We start from the raw sequence: 17013 nt of genomic DNA, 5'->3' as shown, positions 1-17013 counted from the left end.
TAAAACATTTGCATTTAGCACTTGTTACTTATTTTCAGTGAATTTCCAACTCTTGAAGGAGGTAGACTGGGGTAAGGGACATAACTCTTGAAATCGGTGATATGTTTGCAACATATTCAATTTCACCAAAGCCTATCAAGCTTTCATTTGAAATAGAATGAAATTATTCCAAGTTACTTTAATGCGTATATAAAATTGATGTAAAATGCTTTACCCAAACATTCCAATGATTTGTAAGAGTTATGTTCCATACCCTAGGTCTACCTCCTTAATTGACTGGAACATAACAGTTTTTATTCTTAAGCCTGTAGTTCAATTTAACAAACATGTATTTGCAAATTGAACTACAATTCAATCAAGCAATTTTCTAAATATAGTGTTAACTTGATGTCATCTTGTGATCATATTGGATGACAAATAATCTAATTTGTTCTATCAAGAGAGGTTTATTGCTCCTCTGGCCATGATGCTTGACTTATAGGTATGGCTTTTTTGCTCTTACATAATATTGATATCAATCTCAGAATTTGGTCACCCAGAAAATGATAAGTAGAAATGGTTGGTATGGAATTTTTGTTGTTCATCTTGTATAGATTTGCAGATGTTTTACAGTGTTCTAGAATTTTTGATTTTTTTTGGCCTTCTATGAGAAAACTCCACAATTGAGATTAACCTGAAAATGAACAAGTGTATGTTTCGCTGTGCTAAATTACCCTTGTCAAGGATGTCAGATAGAAATTGGAATTCTAGTGCCCAGCTATATATCATATTGTTACATGTATTAATGGATAATTTCAGGCCGAAAAATGTGCATATGGTGACTCTCAAACTTTTGTAATACTACTGGTACTTGTTAGTATAAGTTTATTATGCATATTTTCATGGGTAAGAAAGAAATGCCATATTTATAGTTTACTAACTCCCATGATTCCAAATTCTGGTTGCTACTAGTAATACTCACTTCTTAATCTAAAAATGATAGTACTTTCAATGGTCCATCTGTACCAGGAAAATTTAAGAAGTAACATATAATGTAGAAACCATTTAAGCCCCAGCACTGCAAAACTTTGTGAACTACTTTTTGAATTAAGTGTGTGAATATTCTTAAGTGTGCCACATCATAAAACACATAACTGATTAAAGAAAAAACACATAGATATCCTCAGACATATTTTTTTTCAAAGTTTTATGTTACCTAGTTCAGACGATATCATTTAAGTTTGCCTGTTAAATCTTTGTACTTTGAAAGAATCCAGGGATTCAAATATTCTTATGAAGATGGAAGTTCCTGGACCTTTGTAGATTTCAAATCAAAAGTCCACCTTATGTAAACCAAAGGTCCTTATTAGAGATTCAATGTTATTTATTTAAAGGCCCAGGACCTATGCTTATGAAATGTTAAAAGTCCAATGTCAGAAATAGACAGTCCTCGACCTTCAGACTTACACTAATGATACACTCTGTAATACAGTGTTATCAGGATTACAATAGATTTCTAGTTTTTTCTTGAAATATTTTTTTAGTATGATATTCTCATTGGCTTAAAAGTTTGTAAAAATGTCAAGATGAAGAGGAGAATAGTGTACTAAAATAAAACTTGATAATTGACAATGCAGTGATTTGATTGCTTCCTGGAGGTAACATAGGAGAAAATTAATCAAACTCAGGCATGAATTGAGCCTATTTTATTTCACTTTCATTATCATTGTTTCAGTTAATGTATTATTTAGGTCTGTAATTTAATGAAGATGAAATGACTTGCTGTTTATGGTTAACCATTTCTTGAAGTTTGAGAAAACATTGTTGTAAGATATTGTTACTGTATTGGGTCAGTTTTCAAAGAAAATAGGAAATTCTTTTTGTTTTTTTGCTTTAACCAGAAGAAGTGCGTCTTCCTGACTTTGTTGTTACAATTATGTTGATTTAGGTCAGAATTTGATTGTGACTTAAGGTATAAGGTATAACCAGGACTTCAGAAATAGTATACAATGTTGCACAAGGAAAAAGCAATGGTTCCATTGAAGTGCCTTAGGAGAAGGTTCTAGGGGTGTGACTAATGTTTTTTACAAACAATCTTTTGAAAATACATATAACAAAATACAAGAAATTGACCCTTTTGTGGTAAGTTGATGAGCATGCTCAATTAACACTTCCATGAGGTAGGGCTTGGGTAGAACAAATGAACTTTCCTCGTGGTAGTGTGTATTGAGCTCATCAACTAGCCCACAGTTAGCACAAACGGGTCTAGTCTTCGCCACTTTAATTCGGTTTTTAATTAAAAGGGTTTTTTTTTCACCCATTTTATTCCTACTGACACAGCTTGACTTAATGCACTTGACAGCTAGTTCAGTGAAAATACATGCAAGTCAAACCAAAACTTTAACAATAGCTATAAATAGATTTATGTGATAATTATTTGTTATTTCTGTGCATGGTTTATACTGTTAAATTGTGTTATTGCGTAAAAATAATTACAACAACTTTAAATAAAACTGAATTGGTGGTTTGGGTTGTCAAAATTGAGTAATTCCATGTTCCTTGTATCATTAACAACTTGTTTGTTTTTCGCTCCTTTGTGATCATAACAACAACTGTAAATTTAGCTATTGATTTGAAAAGAGTGTTCAATTTGGTATGAAGCATGATTTGAATTGATTTCATCTCTTGTTTTTGGCAAGATGTTTTATTATAGGAGGAAAACTTGTTATTGTCAAATATTATTTAATAGAAAAACTTTTTCATTGTCAGAAATAAAGCAAGTATGATGGATAGCTTATGTGATAGTATTCCCTAGAAAATTGACTTCTGAAGATTTTACTTGTTGATCAAATTTAGTTCTCCTTCAAGATGATGTGTAATACTGGAATAATTTCAAAATAGTTATTTGTCTTATCTTTCTGTGTTTGTTTATCAGAAGAAGTAATTTGTGTAGTTCTTTTGAATTTAGTTCTTATATTTATAAATCATTATTTAATCATTTTGGCATGAAATCGTTTATTTTTTAATTCCTAACTTTGCTTCACTTGAATGCACACTTTTAATTGGCATTTTGTATTCTGTAGTCATGGAAACTAATGATATTTTTTGTAAAAATTTGAAAAAATGTTCCAAATTCAAATGATGCCATTTATTACTATTTAAAAGGCCTGAACAAAAAAAAAATGTTTTTACTTGACATATTTTTGGCTTACAGTATAAATTCTAGTTTTGTATTATGTCTTTAGCAATTGATGTTTTTGGCGAAAATCACTGGAAATTTGAAATTCATCATGGTATGGTCATCTTCCAAGCATTAAAGATTACAATGTCACACAAACCACTTCCTAGTGTACTGGGTTGGTACCAGATACATACATGTACGTACTCATAAATTTTGTATTATGTTTACATTTTAACTATCCTTTATTTCGATTTTCACAAATATTGATCTTTATTTTCTATAGGTGATGATACAAGCAAGAATCGAGATAGTGAACCATTGGCTGTGCATGATGAGCTGGAAAGTCCATTCGAACACCAAATGGCACTTTATGAGGTATACTTACGAAATGGTCTCTAAGCTTATCACAATATTTAGACATAAAGGTTATTTTTTGGGAGTAAACAGAAATCTCTGTCCATCCAATTTTCCTTGTATTTTGAAGTACAAATGCTAATAAACCACATTATTGATATTGATTAAGCTCTGTATTAAGATTGTGTATTGGATGTAGATATACATGAAGAGAAATATTTATTGTCAGTTGCATGCGAAGGGGAGATAACCCATTTTAATGAATTTGGTCTTACTTACCACTTCTAATGTTCCTTTTACTTTGCATGTCAAAAAAATAATTTTCAAAGTTTCACTGTGAATTCTTAGGACAAAAGACATCTTTATATTACGTACCATTGCAAAGCTTGGAAAATAAGGCTTTCAAAGTCATTATGCTAATGGCACATTTTTACAAAATTGACTTGAATAAATAATACTGAAAATCTACATTTTAACCTTTTCTGCTAACTGACAGCATGGAGGCAAATTACTCACACATATAAACAATATTCATACATTTTAGTAGTAAATTACAAATATGATTTTAAACTACACATCCTAATCTTTATTTCGACTACTTTTGATCAACATACATGTACACACTGATCATGCTCTTACAATGCATAGATCTAGGTTCAGTGTATTTTTGGTATTACATAAAGGGGGCATTTGTTCCAGCAGTGGGTGTTAAGTAAGACCTTACATGGGTGAATTAATTAAATTTATTATTTTGATGATGTATTTTATAAAAACAACTATTCACTGGTAGCACCCTCTTCTTCAGTGTATACAGTTGATTGGTTGATCACTGTCCAAGTCATATGAAAATAGTTGCTGCTTTTCACTGGTATTTTGAAAGTAAGGTTATAACTGGTTGACTACAAGTAAAATAAGAGCAGTGCTCAAGGTCTCCCACCTCGCAACCAAAGTAAAATGTCATGGAATATTGCAAAATGCAAAATTATATTGTTATGTCTGTGACCTTGACATTTAACCTACTGACCTCAACATAAATACTGTCTTCCTTACCTTTTAAGCCTTCAACTGTCCAAGTTTGGTGAAATTCTATGAAGGCGTTCAAAAGTTAGGCTCTGGAAACCATTTTCAGATGGACGTAAGGATGGAAAAACAAATTCCATACTCCCCTGCTTTTGCGATAGGTGGGAGACAAATAAAATGGTGATTGTTCTTCCCAAGAACTGTAGCCTGTAGTGTATGTGAACTGCTTTTAGCCGGTTAAAAAGTTACTTATCTACATGTTGGTCAAATTTGAAGCTGAGTTTCCTAGTTTGATATTAAGGAATGCTCTCATCTTGAAATGAATGTGATATCTACCAATCAATGATCATTATAATGCTATTAGTTATTTCATAAAACAAGCCAATTTTTTTAGTAACAAGTACAAATGTATGCTTGTTGCATACTGTAAACATATTATTTTTTGCAGATTTTGTTAGGTGAACATATTTATGGGTACCAATTTTGCAATTTAAAAAAAAAAGATAAGCATTATATAATGTTTAAAATCATTTTCGCAGGCACTATTTTTAGTGATTTTCAGTCTACCGTGAAAACAGCAAAAATAAGTACTTTAACAATATGTCAGTGTATATGGAGGTCTGGGTGTCCATTATTGTGCTATTTGAATCTACTCCTCAAATGCTATTGGTGATCAGATTTTGCTGAAATTATATAGGGTGGCTTGCCCTATGTATACTTGATCCTGTAACACTCCATTTTGTTGTTAAACTTTACAGTAGTTATGGGACTTTGTCAACTTTAAATTTCCATGCAGACAACTGTGGCTGGGGACGTAATACTTTGTGTAAAATCATATATTTTTCACATTTACTGAAAAAAGAGAAATGCACCAGTAGACATTGAAGTGTCAACATCAGTTACTGGAATTGATAAATGATCAGTGCCATCAACTCTATGGAGTTTGTGATTGACTACATATGGTTTTGAAATCAAAGACAATAATTGATGTGAGACAAATCACCAGTATAGTTTCTCCCATTAAGTCTTGAGGGATAGGGGTAATGGCCATTTGATTTATTTATCAAGAATTCTTGCTTTGTTTATCCTAAATAAGATTCACAGTCTGTCCTTTTGAGAGTAGGTTGGCTGTTGACTATTAATCATGATTCCTATTCTTGTGAAAATGATGAATTATGTTGATTAATTTTTAACCGTCATGAAGTGTCTAATTATACAGGATTATGGAATTTAAAGGTATTGGATTAAGCAGGTTGACAGTAGTTTAATTTACCTCCAAAAAAAGGAGAATTAACATTCTATACGTGTATTTGCATTAGGGTGAGAACCACACACACAAAAAAAAATAAAAATTATAAGAACATTGATAGAATGTCAATACAATTAAGCTCCAATAAGAGCCTCTTGTTCACAGAATGTACATCTCATTAAAGTTTACTGATTTTTCAACAACACCCTTACATTCATCTATGTTTTAATAGGCCTTTTCTTTATATTAATGATTGCCATATACATAACGACATTTACTGTGCATGTCATTAAAATATGCTTATCTCATTGACTAATTGGCTTTATAGATGATGTTTCATGAGTCGGAAACACATCCAGCAGTTTATAAAGGCCATGCCTCAGTTAAGTGGACTACTTTTATTGATCACTGTGTATTGCATATTTTCTATGTATTTCTGAAATTAAATAAGAGTGATGTATCAAATGTAATTAAAAGAATTATATGTTTCATTTTTGATGTTTCATCCATGTGTAGAAGCATTGACCAGTCACACATTTTGACATGAATAGCTAGCTTATGTGCTACGATTTTACATCAAAAAATCAAGAATCATCAAAAATGAAACATCCAATTATTTAAAAAATTATCAACAATTATGTCATTCTTGAAAGTCAGCTGCAGTAGATTTTTTTCCTGTTTTATTCCCGTCAGCAAAGTTTTGAAATAGATTGGCATTTGCAGTTCTAAGATGCCATCAGTATAAATTTCTCATTAAAATGATCAACAAACTAAGGAGAGTTAAATGGAATGGTATTTAAGTCCATTAGCTCCCTCATCACTGTCCCTCTCCTACTTCATTATTTATCTGATAACTAGGATCTTAATTTAATATCATTTCTAGATTAAGGCTACATTTTAAGCATTAAGCTAAACACAAATTATACTTTCCTAATATAATTATGGTACTCATGAAGTGTAGATATGTGCTTCTAATATATTGCTTTTTTCGATAGAGTTGCTTAATTTTTCAATTTTCTTATTAGTCTTATTGTTGAACAGACATAATTGTTTCAGGGCCGATTTGAAGACAGACTATTGGTGTAGGTAATTTCTAAACATTCATTGATGGCCAATACAATGTCTGCCTTTTCTATTTATTTTTTTCTGCAGTCTGATGATATATTTGTCTCTTTGACAGATTCCCTGTCTCAACTTGCTCTGTTTTTAAACTGTCTCTAGTTGTAATTGTGTGATGGCCTAATTTGTTTTGTTTTGTTTAGTAATTTTTTTTTTTGTTTTTTTTTGGGGGGGGGGTGGGGAGTTGGGTGGTAAGGGGGAATTGCCAAGTAGTTTGGTGAATTTATATTTTTGATATATTATGAGGGTTGTTTTTTTTTAATGCCAGTAGTATTAACAACACATATTTCTCTACAGTCCATTTTTGTACCGATTGAATTACACTGAAAATTTTTAACCACGCCTTGATTGTATTTCAGGATGATTTGCAGGCCAGAGGAAAAATTTCTCAGATCCTCAACAGGATTGCCAATTATCAGGCAGGAATTGAACCAAACATGACCAAAGAATACAGTGACAAAGATAAACAGGTAATGTTACAGTTACAGAGAGGATTGCTCATGTAAACAGTAAGGACACTACATAACAGTAGTGGCATTTCTGTGTAAGAGTAGGGACATTTCTTTGTAAGGATATGATGAAGTAACATTGGGGACATTTTAATGGTGATGATAGTAATAGTTTGGTCGTGACAGCAAGGACAAACAATTTCAATAACTGAAAATCATGTTTCAATTTATATAAAAAAAAATAAAATCATGTTGAATTGACATCTAAAAGAGAATTTAAGTATAAACATTTTTAAATTTTTTTTGTTGCAAGGAAATCAGTAATTCAAAGTTATTATCATGGTGATTTTGTTGATAAGAGTGTTGCCAAAGAAAAACCATGTTTTACTTCTTTTTATGGGCATCCAAATTGGTGTGTAACATTTGCACAAAAATTTGTGAAATGCTATATCTAACAATTTTGATATTGTTTTGACATTTTTCATTTAATGCTGTATTATCACTGTATTTGAAGCATTGACTTCTATTCAGATCAGAAGATTTTTGTATTTGAAGTATTGACTTCTATTCAGATCACAAGATTTTTGTATTTGAAGCATTGACTTCTATTCAGATCACAAGATTTTTGTATTTGAAGCATTGACTTCTATTCAGATCACAAGATTTTATTTTATTAACCTTTATTAATTCAATTTACTTTTTGATTCTCTTTTTTTTCAAATTACAGGATAGTACTAAGGTATAGAGGAGATTTCTGCAAATATGGTTTAAAAGCATGAAATACAATTTTTGCATTGTTTTCTTTTTTTGCATTGCTTGGGATTGCTTTTTTAAAAAAATGAAATGGAGAAATCTTAGTCTGTTGTATTGGCAGTCAATGTCATGAAATGGTTATTTTTCATAAATAAATAAGTCATGAGGGATGATTTGCCTGGCTTTAAGTCAACCAAATATAGTTGTTAGATTTATCCTTATAAGTTTATCCTTTCCTTTACTTCTACTGCATGAAAATAATAAATTAAATCATGAAATGGTCACTTCTGATAAAGGATGACTTTTCAAGTGGATGGAAAGATCTATCAGTTATCTTTGCTTATCTTTAACTTGCCCATTGGTAAAGCCAGTATAAATGGCCCAATGGTAAAGCCAGTATAAATGGCCCAATGGTAAAGACTGTCTAATTGGCCCAGTGGTAAAGACTGTCTAATTGGCCCAATTGGTAAGACTGTCTGACTGGGAAATTCTTTTTGCTCAGCAATATGTGTAACCTTTCTTTTGTTTTTGTTTTCCTCCTTGCCAACCCAGAAGTTTCCTAATTAACTATGCTTTTTTGGCCAGTGTGCAGGCTAGTTCTTTAGGGTTTTTTTATTCTACCTTTATGCTTGTTTTGTATCCTTAGTTATAATTTTACAACCTTTGAATTATTTATAGTAAATAGATTTTATATCAGACTGAAAAATAGTTGTTTATTTTACAGTTAAGTGGTAAGTCTTTCACAAAGGTCATTGTTAACATTTATTGGCTGAAATAAATACTAACTTGAGTCAAAGACTGAGGTCAAAATAGAATTTTTTGGCCAATTAAAACTTGTATTTACTTATCCAACCATTGGTCTTCAATATAATTATTTTATTGCATACATGTAGGTTACTCATAATAACATCTAAAAGGCAGTTGAGGTTGATGAGCCACAATGCTATTGTGAAAATGAGGACTCATAATGCCCTCTTGTAGTAAGGAAAATAAGAAGAGGAACTATTCCTAGAACTCCCTCTCTCTGAAGTCTCTGAAGGAGAGGGGGTTATACTGTTGCCTGTTTCCATCCACTTTTTTCTGTCAGTTTTCTCAGCAACTACTCATCACGGCAGTTTGAAATTTTAACACATTCTTTATGTAGGTATGCAATATTTGGAAAAATTTGACAACTTCCTGTTTATGGAGGACTTTATTTATTTTCCTTATATTGTGATTGAAAGCAGGGTATCACTAGTGATCTGTCGCTCACATGTTTCTTGTTTTGCTCAACCTTTTTATTTTTATTCTTTCTATGTGTTCTTGTTGTACCTGCTTGGGGAGAAAAATTGACAAGTAATCCATAATTATCAATAAATAATAACCTGAAAATGTATTTTTGGTAGGTTTTATGAAATATTAGTATCAAGAATGAAATAAAAACTCTTTTTTCAGCAGTATGTGATATGAGAGTAAGTTTGAGTTACTTACTAACAAGTTGCAAATTGTTCATAACCAATACTGAATATAATAACAGTTTTATTTTTTATTGTGTGAATATGGTATGTTCACTCTTGATCCATTTGATGTTTGATCTACAATTTTATAAAGTTTTTTTTTCTAAATGTTATGAAACAGATTCTCCTTCAGTGGATCGGTAATGATATTTCTTCAGTTCAATTCAAGGTTAAAAGTCACAGGGTAACAGTCAGTGAGTCCATTGTGTATAAAATAAATACGTCCTTCCTTTAGAGGACTATAATAAGTTATAATCTCCCAGATGACCATCTATGGTTATTTAGACAGTCAGTAGATTCTGTTGGAGGGTGAGACATTAGCCGAATCTCTCCAACAGATCTACTGGGTGTCTAAATAGTCATAGACAGTAATGGGAGCTTATAAATTTTTTGTACGATTTTGCTGATCTATATTATGGGGAGATAATTTAATCATTGCATTGTACTATATTTCTTGGAAGTCTTTAGTAAATCATTCGGTGATTACTTGGTAAAATCTATTTTTGTCTTGGGGTCAAGGTCAGATTATTGAAATGTACACACTGGCCGGTGGCATGATTTAACCATCTTTGTCACATAATGCAGGTCACATTGTTTGAATGTGCACACTTAGTGTGCATAGTTTCTTTATTGAGCTATTTTTGTCTTCAGCGTCATTGTGAAATTATTATATAATTGACTGATTCTGCAGCTATTATCAATTATGGTGGATGAATTTTCCTTTATGGTCATTTGCACATTGTTCATTCAAACATTTTCATCAATTGCGGATGGATTTTCTATTTATCATCTTCATTGCATATTGCAGCTTTGGTTATTTGGGTGAACAGTTTAATTCAATCATGAGTGGTCAACAAAACACAAAATTGTACAAATTTTTTTTAAATACAGGTTGCACATTCAGTATGAGGATAAAATCTTGGTTTTTACTGTGTAACCATTAAGTTTGGAGAAAAAAAACTATTATTATTGACAGAAAAAAGACACTGAAGGAGGAACTTATATAAATTTTCTCTGCCAAGAAGTTGCACTCAAATCTAAGTCTGGAAACTGCACATAAAAGTTAATTAACCATCCACTGATGGAGGTTTATGATATATTCCTTGTTATTATAAATCACCTCTTTTATCAGCAACTGGAACATTTTTCTTTTGTTTTTACTGATTGGTATTTTCCAGTCTCTGTGGAACTGAAAAATCAGATATCTCTTTATTTCAGACATGAACATTAAATCATACTGTCATTGCAATTGAACCAACTGGATCAGTTTTGATGATAACTTTATCACATCTCACCTTTCTGACTGGTCACTGTTGTAATGAACATTTTATTTTCATCTCCACTTTCAAATTCAAAACTGATGCGATGAAATTTTAAATAAGTGTTTGGATGAAAAAAATAGATCACTTACTACACTATTCTGATGGTATTCCAAGGTCAAAGAGGGGCATAGTTATGGTAAATGTCCCTCTGTCAGTCTGTCTGTCAATCCATAATAACCTCGAACCACTTTGCAGAGTGTTTCATCATTATTTTAATGAAGTATAGATAACCCCAATTACACCACATTTTTAATTTAACAATTGTGTAGGATTGATAGTAGTAAGGCAAAATCAAAATTGTTATAGACGACACATGACTATGTACATGTACCAGTATTGTAATACTGTGAAAGTACTTTTATTTGTGGGTACCAATTTTCGTCGTTTAGGGAAAGTTTATGAGATTGTAGATTCTTGAACTAGTGGGTTCAACAATCATACAAACTAATGGAAAAGTTCCTTTTTGTTGGGGACCAATTTCTGTGGTTTACAAAACCCAGGAAAACCATGAAAATTGGTACCCCATGAACTATAGTACTTTCACAGTATTTATATATTTTGACATATTTTAACAAAGTATGATCAGTATCATAATCAATCATTGATCAAGGTGGCAGAATCTGATTTTTGAAAAAAAAATATTGAAGATTGATCACACACAAATTCAGGTGAAGGTAGCTAAAGAAAACTCATATTAAAGAGGTGAATGATGAGAGAATACTTTAAAATTATTTAATCATTGAGTAATATAATTTGATATCAGCTATTTAATAAACTTTTTCAGTATCGTTAATGCTGTCATGTGATTCCCAAGCATTTATCACATTGTATTTTACTATAACTGTGGTTTGTTCAGAAAAATGATAGTGTTAGAGTTTCTTCTTTTTATATTTTTTCAGGCCAAGCTTGGTACATTATTTGGTGTCTACCTACCAACAATACAGAACATCTTTGGTGTCCTGTTGTTCATCCGTATGACATGGATTGTAGGAAATGCAGGGTTGTTTGAGAGTCTGGGAATTGTCTTTATATGCTGTCTTACGGTAAGTTACAGTGAGCTCTTTTGAACTCCACTTACAGACTGAAGGCTTTGTATGGTTTATACAGGTGTTCTGTTTACTAAGGTTTAAAATTATCAACAATGATGTGAAGAGACTTTAGACAGGTTTTCAATTAATTTATACCTGCACTCAATGAAAGGTTGGTACATGTATATGAGAGTAGCATTTCTTGGTGCACACTGCAGTTATCTGGGCTCCCAATGGATGGATTTATTTCAAATTTGTTGTTTGGCTTAATATAGATGGGGCATATCTTGTAAGCAATTTTGGGTGCTGTACTATATCAACTTCTTGTTTTGTTTGGACTTTGCCATTTTTCATTCTATGGAATGATAGAGAAAATCTTTGCTCCCAATGGATGGATTGATTTTAAATTTGGTAGCTTTATATAGATGGAGCGTACAGGGTGTTTTTTTGTATGAGTTGCAGTATACCTAGCCTGACAACATGTCTCACTTCTTGTTCAAGGTTTCATTTAGATAGGTTCTACTGTATACAAATAGATTTGTTGAGGCAGTTTTTGATCTTCTGCATTTAAGATCATGTTTCCAAATAATGTTATTTCATGTATTTTATGACTTTAATAGCATGATCTAAGAAGCCTTTGTGAGGTTCTTAACAGTTTTAAAGTTTACTCTATCACTGCATAGATTAGTAATTCTAGTACTTTTATAAGCTATAAAAATAAATATGATCTTTAAGTTGCATTGTTTTGACAGTAATGTAACATGGTTTTAGATTAAGTGTTTTCACCTTGTGGTCTTGTTATGGTGTGAAGAATACAGTTTAATTTGTAGGGCACTACTACTAATCAGTCAGTGTTAAGGTTACAAAATACTTTGTAGGGTAGCATTTCTAATTAATCATAGACCAGAATATTTGTTTATGGCAACCGAACCATTTCTTTCTTTGACCCATTTTTAAAACATCACTTTTTACTACCAATAGAAACCTTGCAATAAATCCTTGACTTTGTTTCAATCCGTTCAACCTTCAAATACATTTGTCATGCATCTTATATTAAATTTTCATATATATCTATACATTACTGGTTAAATGCCTGATTTCTTGTAATTTTACTCGAGAATGATGGAACTAATATAAACCTAATTGAATTTAAAATGATATATAGAATATATACTTGAAGTACATTACAGAATGATTGCCAGTTTGAGATTAATTTTGCATTTTACTTCTATTTGATTTGATTTTGAATTTTGAGTTTCTTTTTATCAGTTTGGATTGGTTATTTTGTAGAGATATATTGTATTCATTCATAGATCAAATAAATTGTAAATATTTTGAAGATGATTTTTAGCATACACTTAAAACTGTCCTAAGTGAACTTTTTGGGGTTTAAGATATATACAGGTTTAAAGTGCCTTTAAAATTTACATGAATAAGCTAAGATTGGTTTAGACAGGTTTCTAGTATATCAATAGTTTGGTTTAGACAGGTGTCAGGTGTATCAAGAGTTTGGTTTAGACAGGTGTTGGGTATATCTAGAGTTTGGTTTAGACAGGTATCAGGTGTATCTAGAGTTTGGTTTAGACAGGTATCAGGTGTATCTAGAGTTTGGTTTAGACATGTGTCTGGGTGTATCAAGAGTTCGGTGGGACAGGTGTCTGGTATCAAGAGTTCGGTTTATGCAGGTTTCTGGTGTATCAAGAGTTCAGTTGGACAGGTGTCTGATGTATCAGATCAGTTTAGACAGGTTACTGGTATATCAAGAGTTTGGTTGGACAGGTGTCTGGTATCAAGACTTCGGTTTAGACAGGTGTCTGGTGTATCAAGAGTTTGGTTTGGACAGGTGTCTGGTATCAAGAGATCAGTTTAGACAGGTGTTTGGTGTATCAAGAGTTTGGTTTGGACAGGTGTCTGGTATCAATAGTTTGGTTTAGACAGGTTTCTAGAGTATCAGATCAGTTTAGACAGGTTACTGGTATATCAAGAGTTTTGTTTGGACAGGTTTCTGGTGTATCAAGAATTCAGTTTAGACAGTTTATGGTAACAAATATTTCCATAGCAGATTTCTTGGCTTCTAATGAAGGAAATGATTAGATTTTTGGTAAATGGCTAACACATAATGACTTGTCTCCCCTTTCTAGGTCATCAACTTCCTGCTTTCCGAGTGACTTAGAATTTTTACATTAGAGGTATTTGGAAATTTTCCATCACAGATTTCTCAGTACCCATTGGAAGGAGTGATTAGTTATTTTGGTATATGGCTAACACATAATGACTTGTCTCCCCTTTATAGGCCATCTGCTTCATGTAGTCAGTATATTCTTTTGATATAGTTTGAATCCTTTGATTTCCCTTGCATAACTTAAGATGTTGCTGAGATGTTAACACTGGCAAAAATAGTTCACATGAAGTTTACATGAAATTCACATGAAATTCACATAAATACAATTTGGCATGAAAACATGATTCAACAGATTTTTACAGTTTGTTTTATTATTGTATTTTCCCACCACTGTCTCAGGTTAGGGAAGGGTTGAGGACTCACGAACATGTTTAACCCTGCCTCATGCTTTATGTGCCTGTCCCGTGCCAGGAACCTGTAGTCCATTGGTTTTCATTGTTTTTTATATTCATTGATATTTATTTCAGGCTTTTTCTGTAGATTATGTTGATTTTTGTCCTAAATATGAGTAGTTTTACTTCATTTGTTTGAGGTGATTAACAGCTCGCTCTATGGTATGGGTTTTTGCCCACCATTTAAGACTGTGTGGTGACCTGTAAAAGTTTAATTGTTTGTTGCTTGGCTTTAGGTGTATTACTGTCTCACTGGCAATCATACCATATGTCCTGTTTTTATATATTTATGTGAGTTTCATGTGAAAATTTATAATGATTTGATGCATATAAATTTATGTTCTCAGTTCAGATAAAAACCCTGTTAAGTTCATGTGAAAAGCATGTGGAATATTTCGCTTGTGTAATCTGATTTTCCTTCAGTGAAAGATGAAATGAGATTTAGATGGTAGTTTCTGAATGGCAATTGTTGCTGTACCGAAAATTTCAACTTCTATACATTAAATAAAGTTTAATTTGAAAATTGTGGGTCATGTCTTGCTTGTGAATGCCATGCAGCGAGCATTTTTCTTATCGGTTAATTCTAACAACTATTTCTTTCTGATTTTATTATTCTTGCCTACATGTCTTAATTCATGTTACTGGAAATGTCTTTTAAATTTGCTTTGTGGTAGTCTTTCCTCAGAATGGAAACTTTTAGGATTTAATTTGAATATCTGTAAACTGTGTGTTAGACTATGATGTTGTTCAGGAATGTTATGCAACATGGGAGAAAATGAGATGTTAGGAAAATTCTCTCAAAATACCTCAACTCCCAAGACTACAACATTGACTATAAATCCTGTCTGAAATAGGTCAAAAACAAATAAGTAAAAATAATTGTCAATATGGAACAAAACAGGCATTGAAGAACAAGCTCTTATTAGCCCCCTGATACAATTCAACAAAACTGTACAAGACATAACAATGTTTGTCTCAATTTTAAGGTCTTTTGTCAGATGGAATGATTATTTTCATATTCAACTTTTACCAATTTTTCCATTCATCTTACTGCCTAAAACACTTTCTATCTCTGGCTATTGCTTTTAAGCCAAAAAAAAATCAAAGATTTCAAATAACAATGTATTAAGTTTGATGCTATCAGTAATGTCTAGCATGCTGTAGTACTTTCGTCTTCAAAACTGTCATTGTTGGTATTGATCAAGTGCATGTTAACAGTTGGTAAGCTGAGCAGTATTTAGAGTCATTATAGGAATATATAAGTTTTTTTGGGGTTCATCTGTGTTTGAACATGACCAGCTCACTCCCAAACTAAATGAAACCCAAATGCCAACAATTTTCAGTTAACTCTTCCAAAATACCTTCTATTTCTGATAATTTCACACCTAGTTCACTATTTCCAACTTCGAAGCAGTTAATTTCATTTGAAAAAAATGATCAGTTTTACCTAAATACATAACAAACCTTCATAAATTAAAAAAGTCAGCCAATCAAAATTAAAGTATCATTAAATTATTCAAGAATTCAATCTAATTTAATTTTCCATTTCAGACTATGTTAACAGCTATATCAATGAGTGCTATTGCCACCAATGGAGTGGTCCCTGCTGGTGGATCATATTTTATGATATCTAGAGCTTTAGGCCCTGAGTTTGGTGGGGCTGTAGGAGCATTATTCTATCTAGGAACAACAGTGGCTTCTTCTATGTATATCATTGGTTCTGTGGAGATTTTATTGGTAAGTTTTTGTTATACAGCTGTGATTGGTGAATGTTTTATTGTACTCCCAATGGGCAAATGGGTGGTATATTGGAATATCCCTATTGTCTGCCTTTTTGTCTGTCGTTCTTTTGTCTGAATTGCAATTGGATATATTAATTCCAAGGCTTTATATAGATGGGACATACTTGTTGTAAGAAATTTTGGTTACTAAAGTAGCAGTCTTTCTAAAAAATCAGACAGAAGGTGATTCATTCATGTCAAAAACACAATGAATTCAGTTTTATTTCTTGTTCAGAGACAGATTCTGATCACGTAACAAGTCTTAGTTTTTCATTTGGATGTTGCGCTTTTGAGATAAAAATTATATAGATTGTACATGAAATTTGCACAAAAGTTATCGTTCTTGATTTGGTTGATTTATGTTGGAAATGAATGTATGAATTTCTATAAAGTGCAGATTTGAATGCAGAAAAGATTGTTGTTATGTGAAAGTTTAGCATATTTTGACTGAAAAAGTATCGTTTGTTTGGTGGGTTTTTCTTAACCATGAATCACTTTACCATTGGCAGTGTCTGAATTTTATATGGACTGGTATTTAAGTAAGGTTTGGAAAACTCAATCTTGAGATATTGTTTATAGAATCTCACCAATTGGTACAGATTTTGAATTTGAAACATGCAATACTTATTACTATTCTGCAAAGAAAGCAGTACCATACATACAGTGTGGAGAATCAAAGGTTTCAAGATTTTTATGGACAGGTATGAT

At 31.9% G+C, this 17013-nt stretch overlaps 1 protein-coding gene across 8 annotated transcripts in view; it reads left to right on the top strand.

Annotated features, from left to right (window-relative positions):
* LOC148616835 (solute carrier family 12 member 4-like) overlaps positions 1-17013 on the top strand; it is a 54765-nt gene that overhangs the window by 15153 nt on the left and 22599 nt on the right. For 5 of the 8 annotated variants that reach the window (XM_088583943.1, XM_088583941.1, XM_088583945.1 and 2 more), the window contains 5 exons: positions 3444-3535; positions 7262-7372; positions 8079-8090; positions 11822-11965; positions 16076-16261. In XM_088583943.1, coding sequence (XP_088440069.1) covers positions 3444-3535; positions 7262-7372; positions 8079-8090; positions 11822-11965; positions 16076-16261 — 545 coding nt within the window. Of the gene's footprint in view, positions 1-3443; positions 3536-7259; positions 7373-8078; positions 8091-9541; positions 9556-11821; positions 11966-16075; positions 16262-17013 lie in introns of those variants that run through there. The other 3 variants (XM_088583942.1, XM_088583939.1, XM_088583946.1) reach the window with 2 other exon arrangements.

Source organism: Perna viridis, chromosome 5 (assembly GCF_037379345.1).
Source record: "Perna viridis isolate PV_CMFRI_1.1 ecotype Kerala chromosome 5, ASM3737934v1, whole genome shotgun sequence".
NCBI lineage: Eukaryota > Metazoa > Mollusca > Bivalvia > Mytilida > Mytilidae > Perna > Perna viridis.
This window is presented reverse-complemented; position numbering and strand designations above follow the sequence as displayed.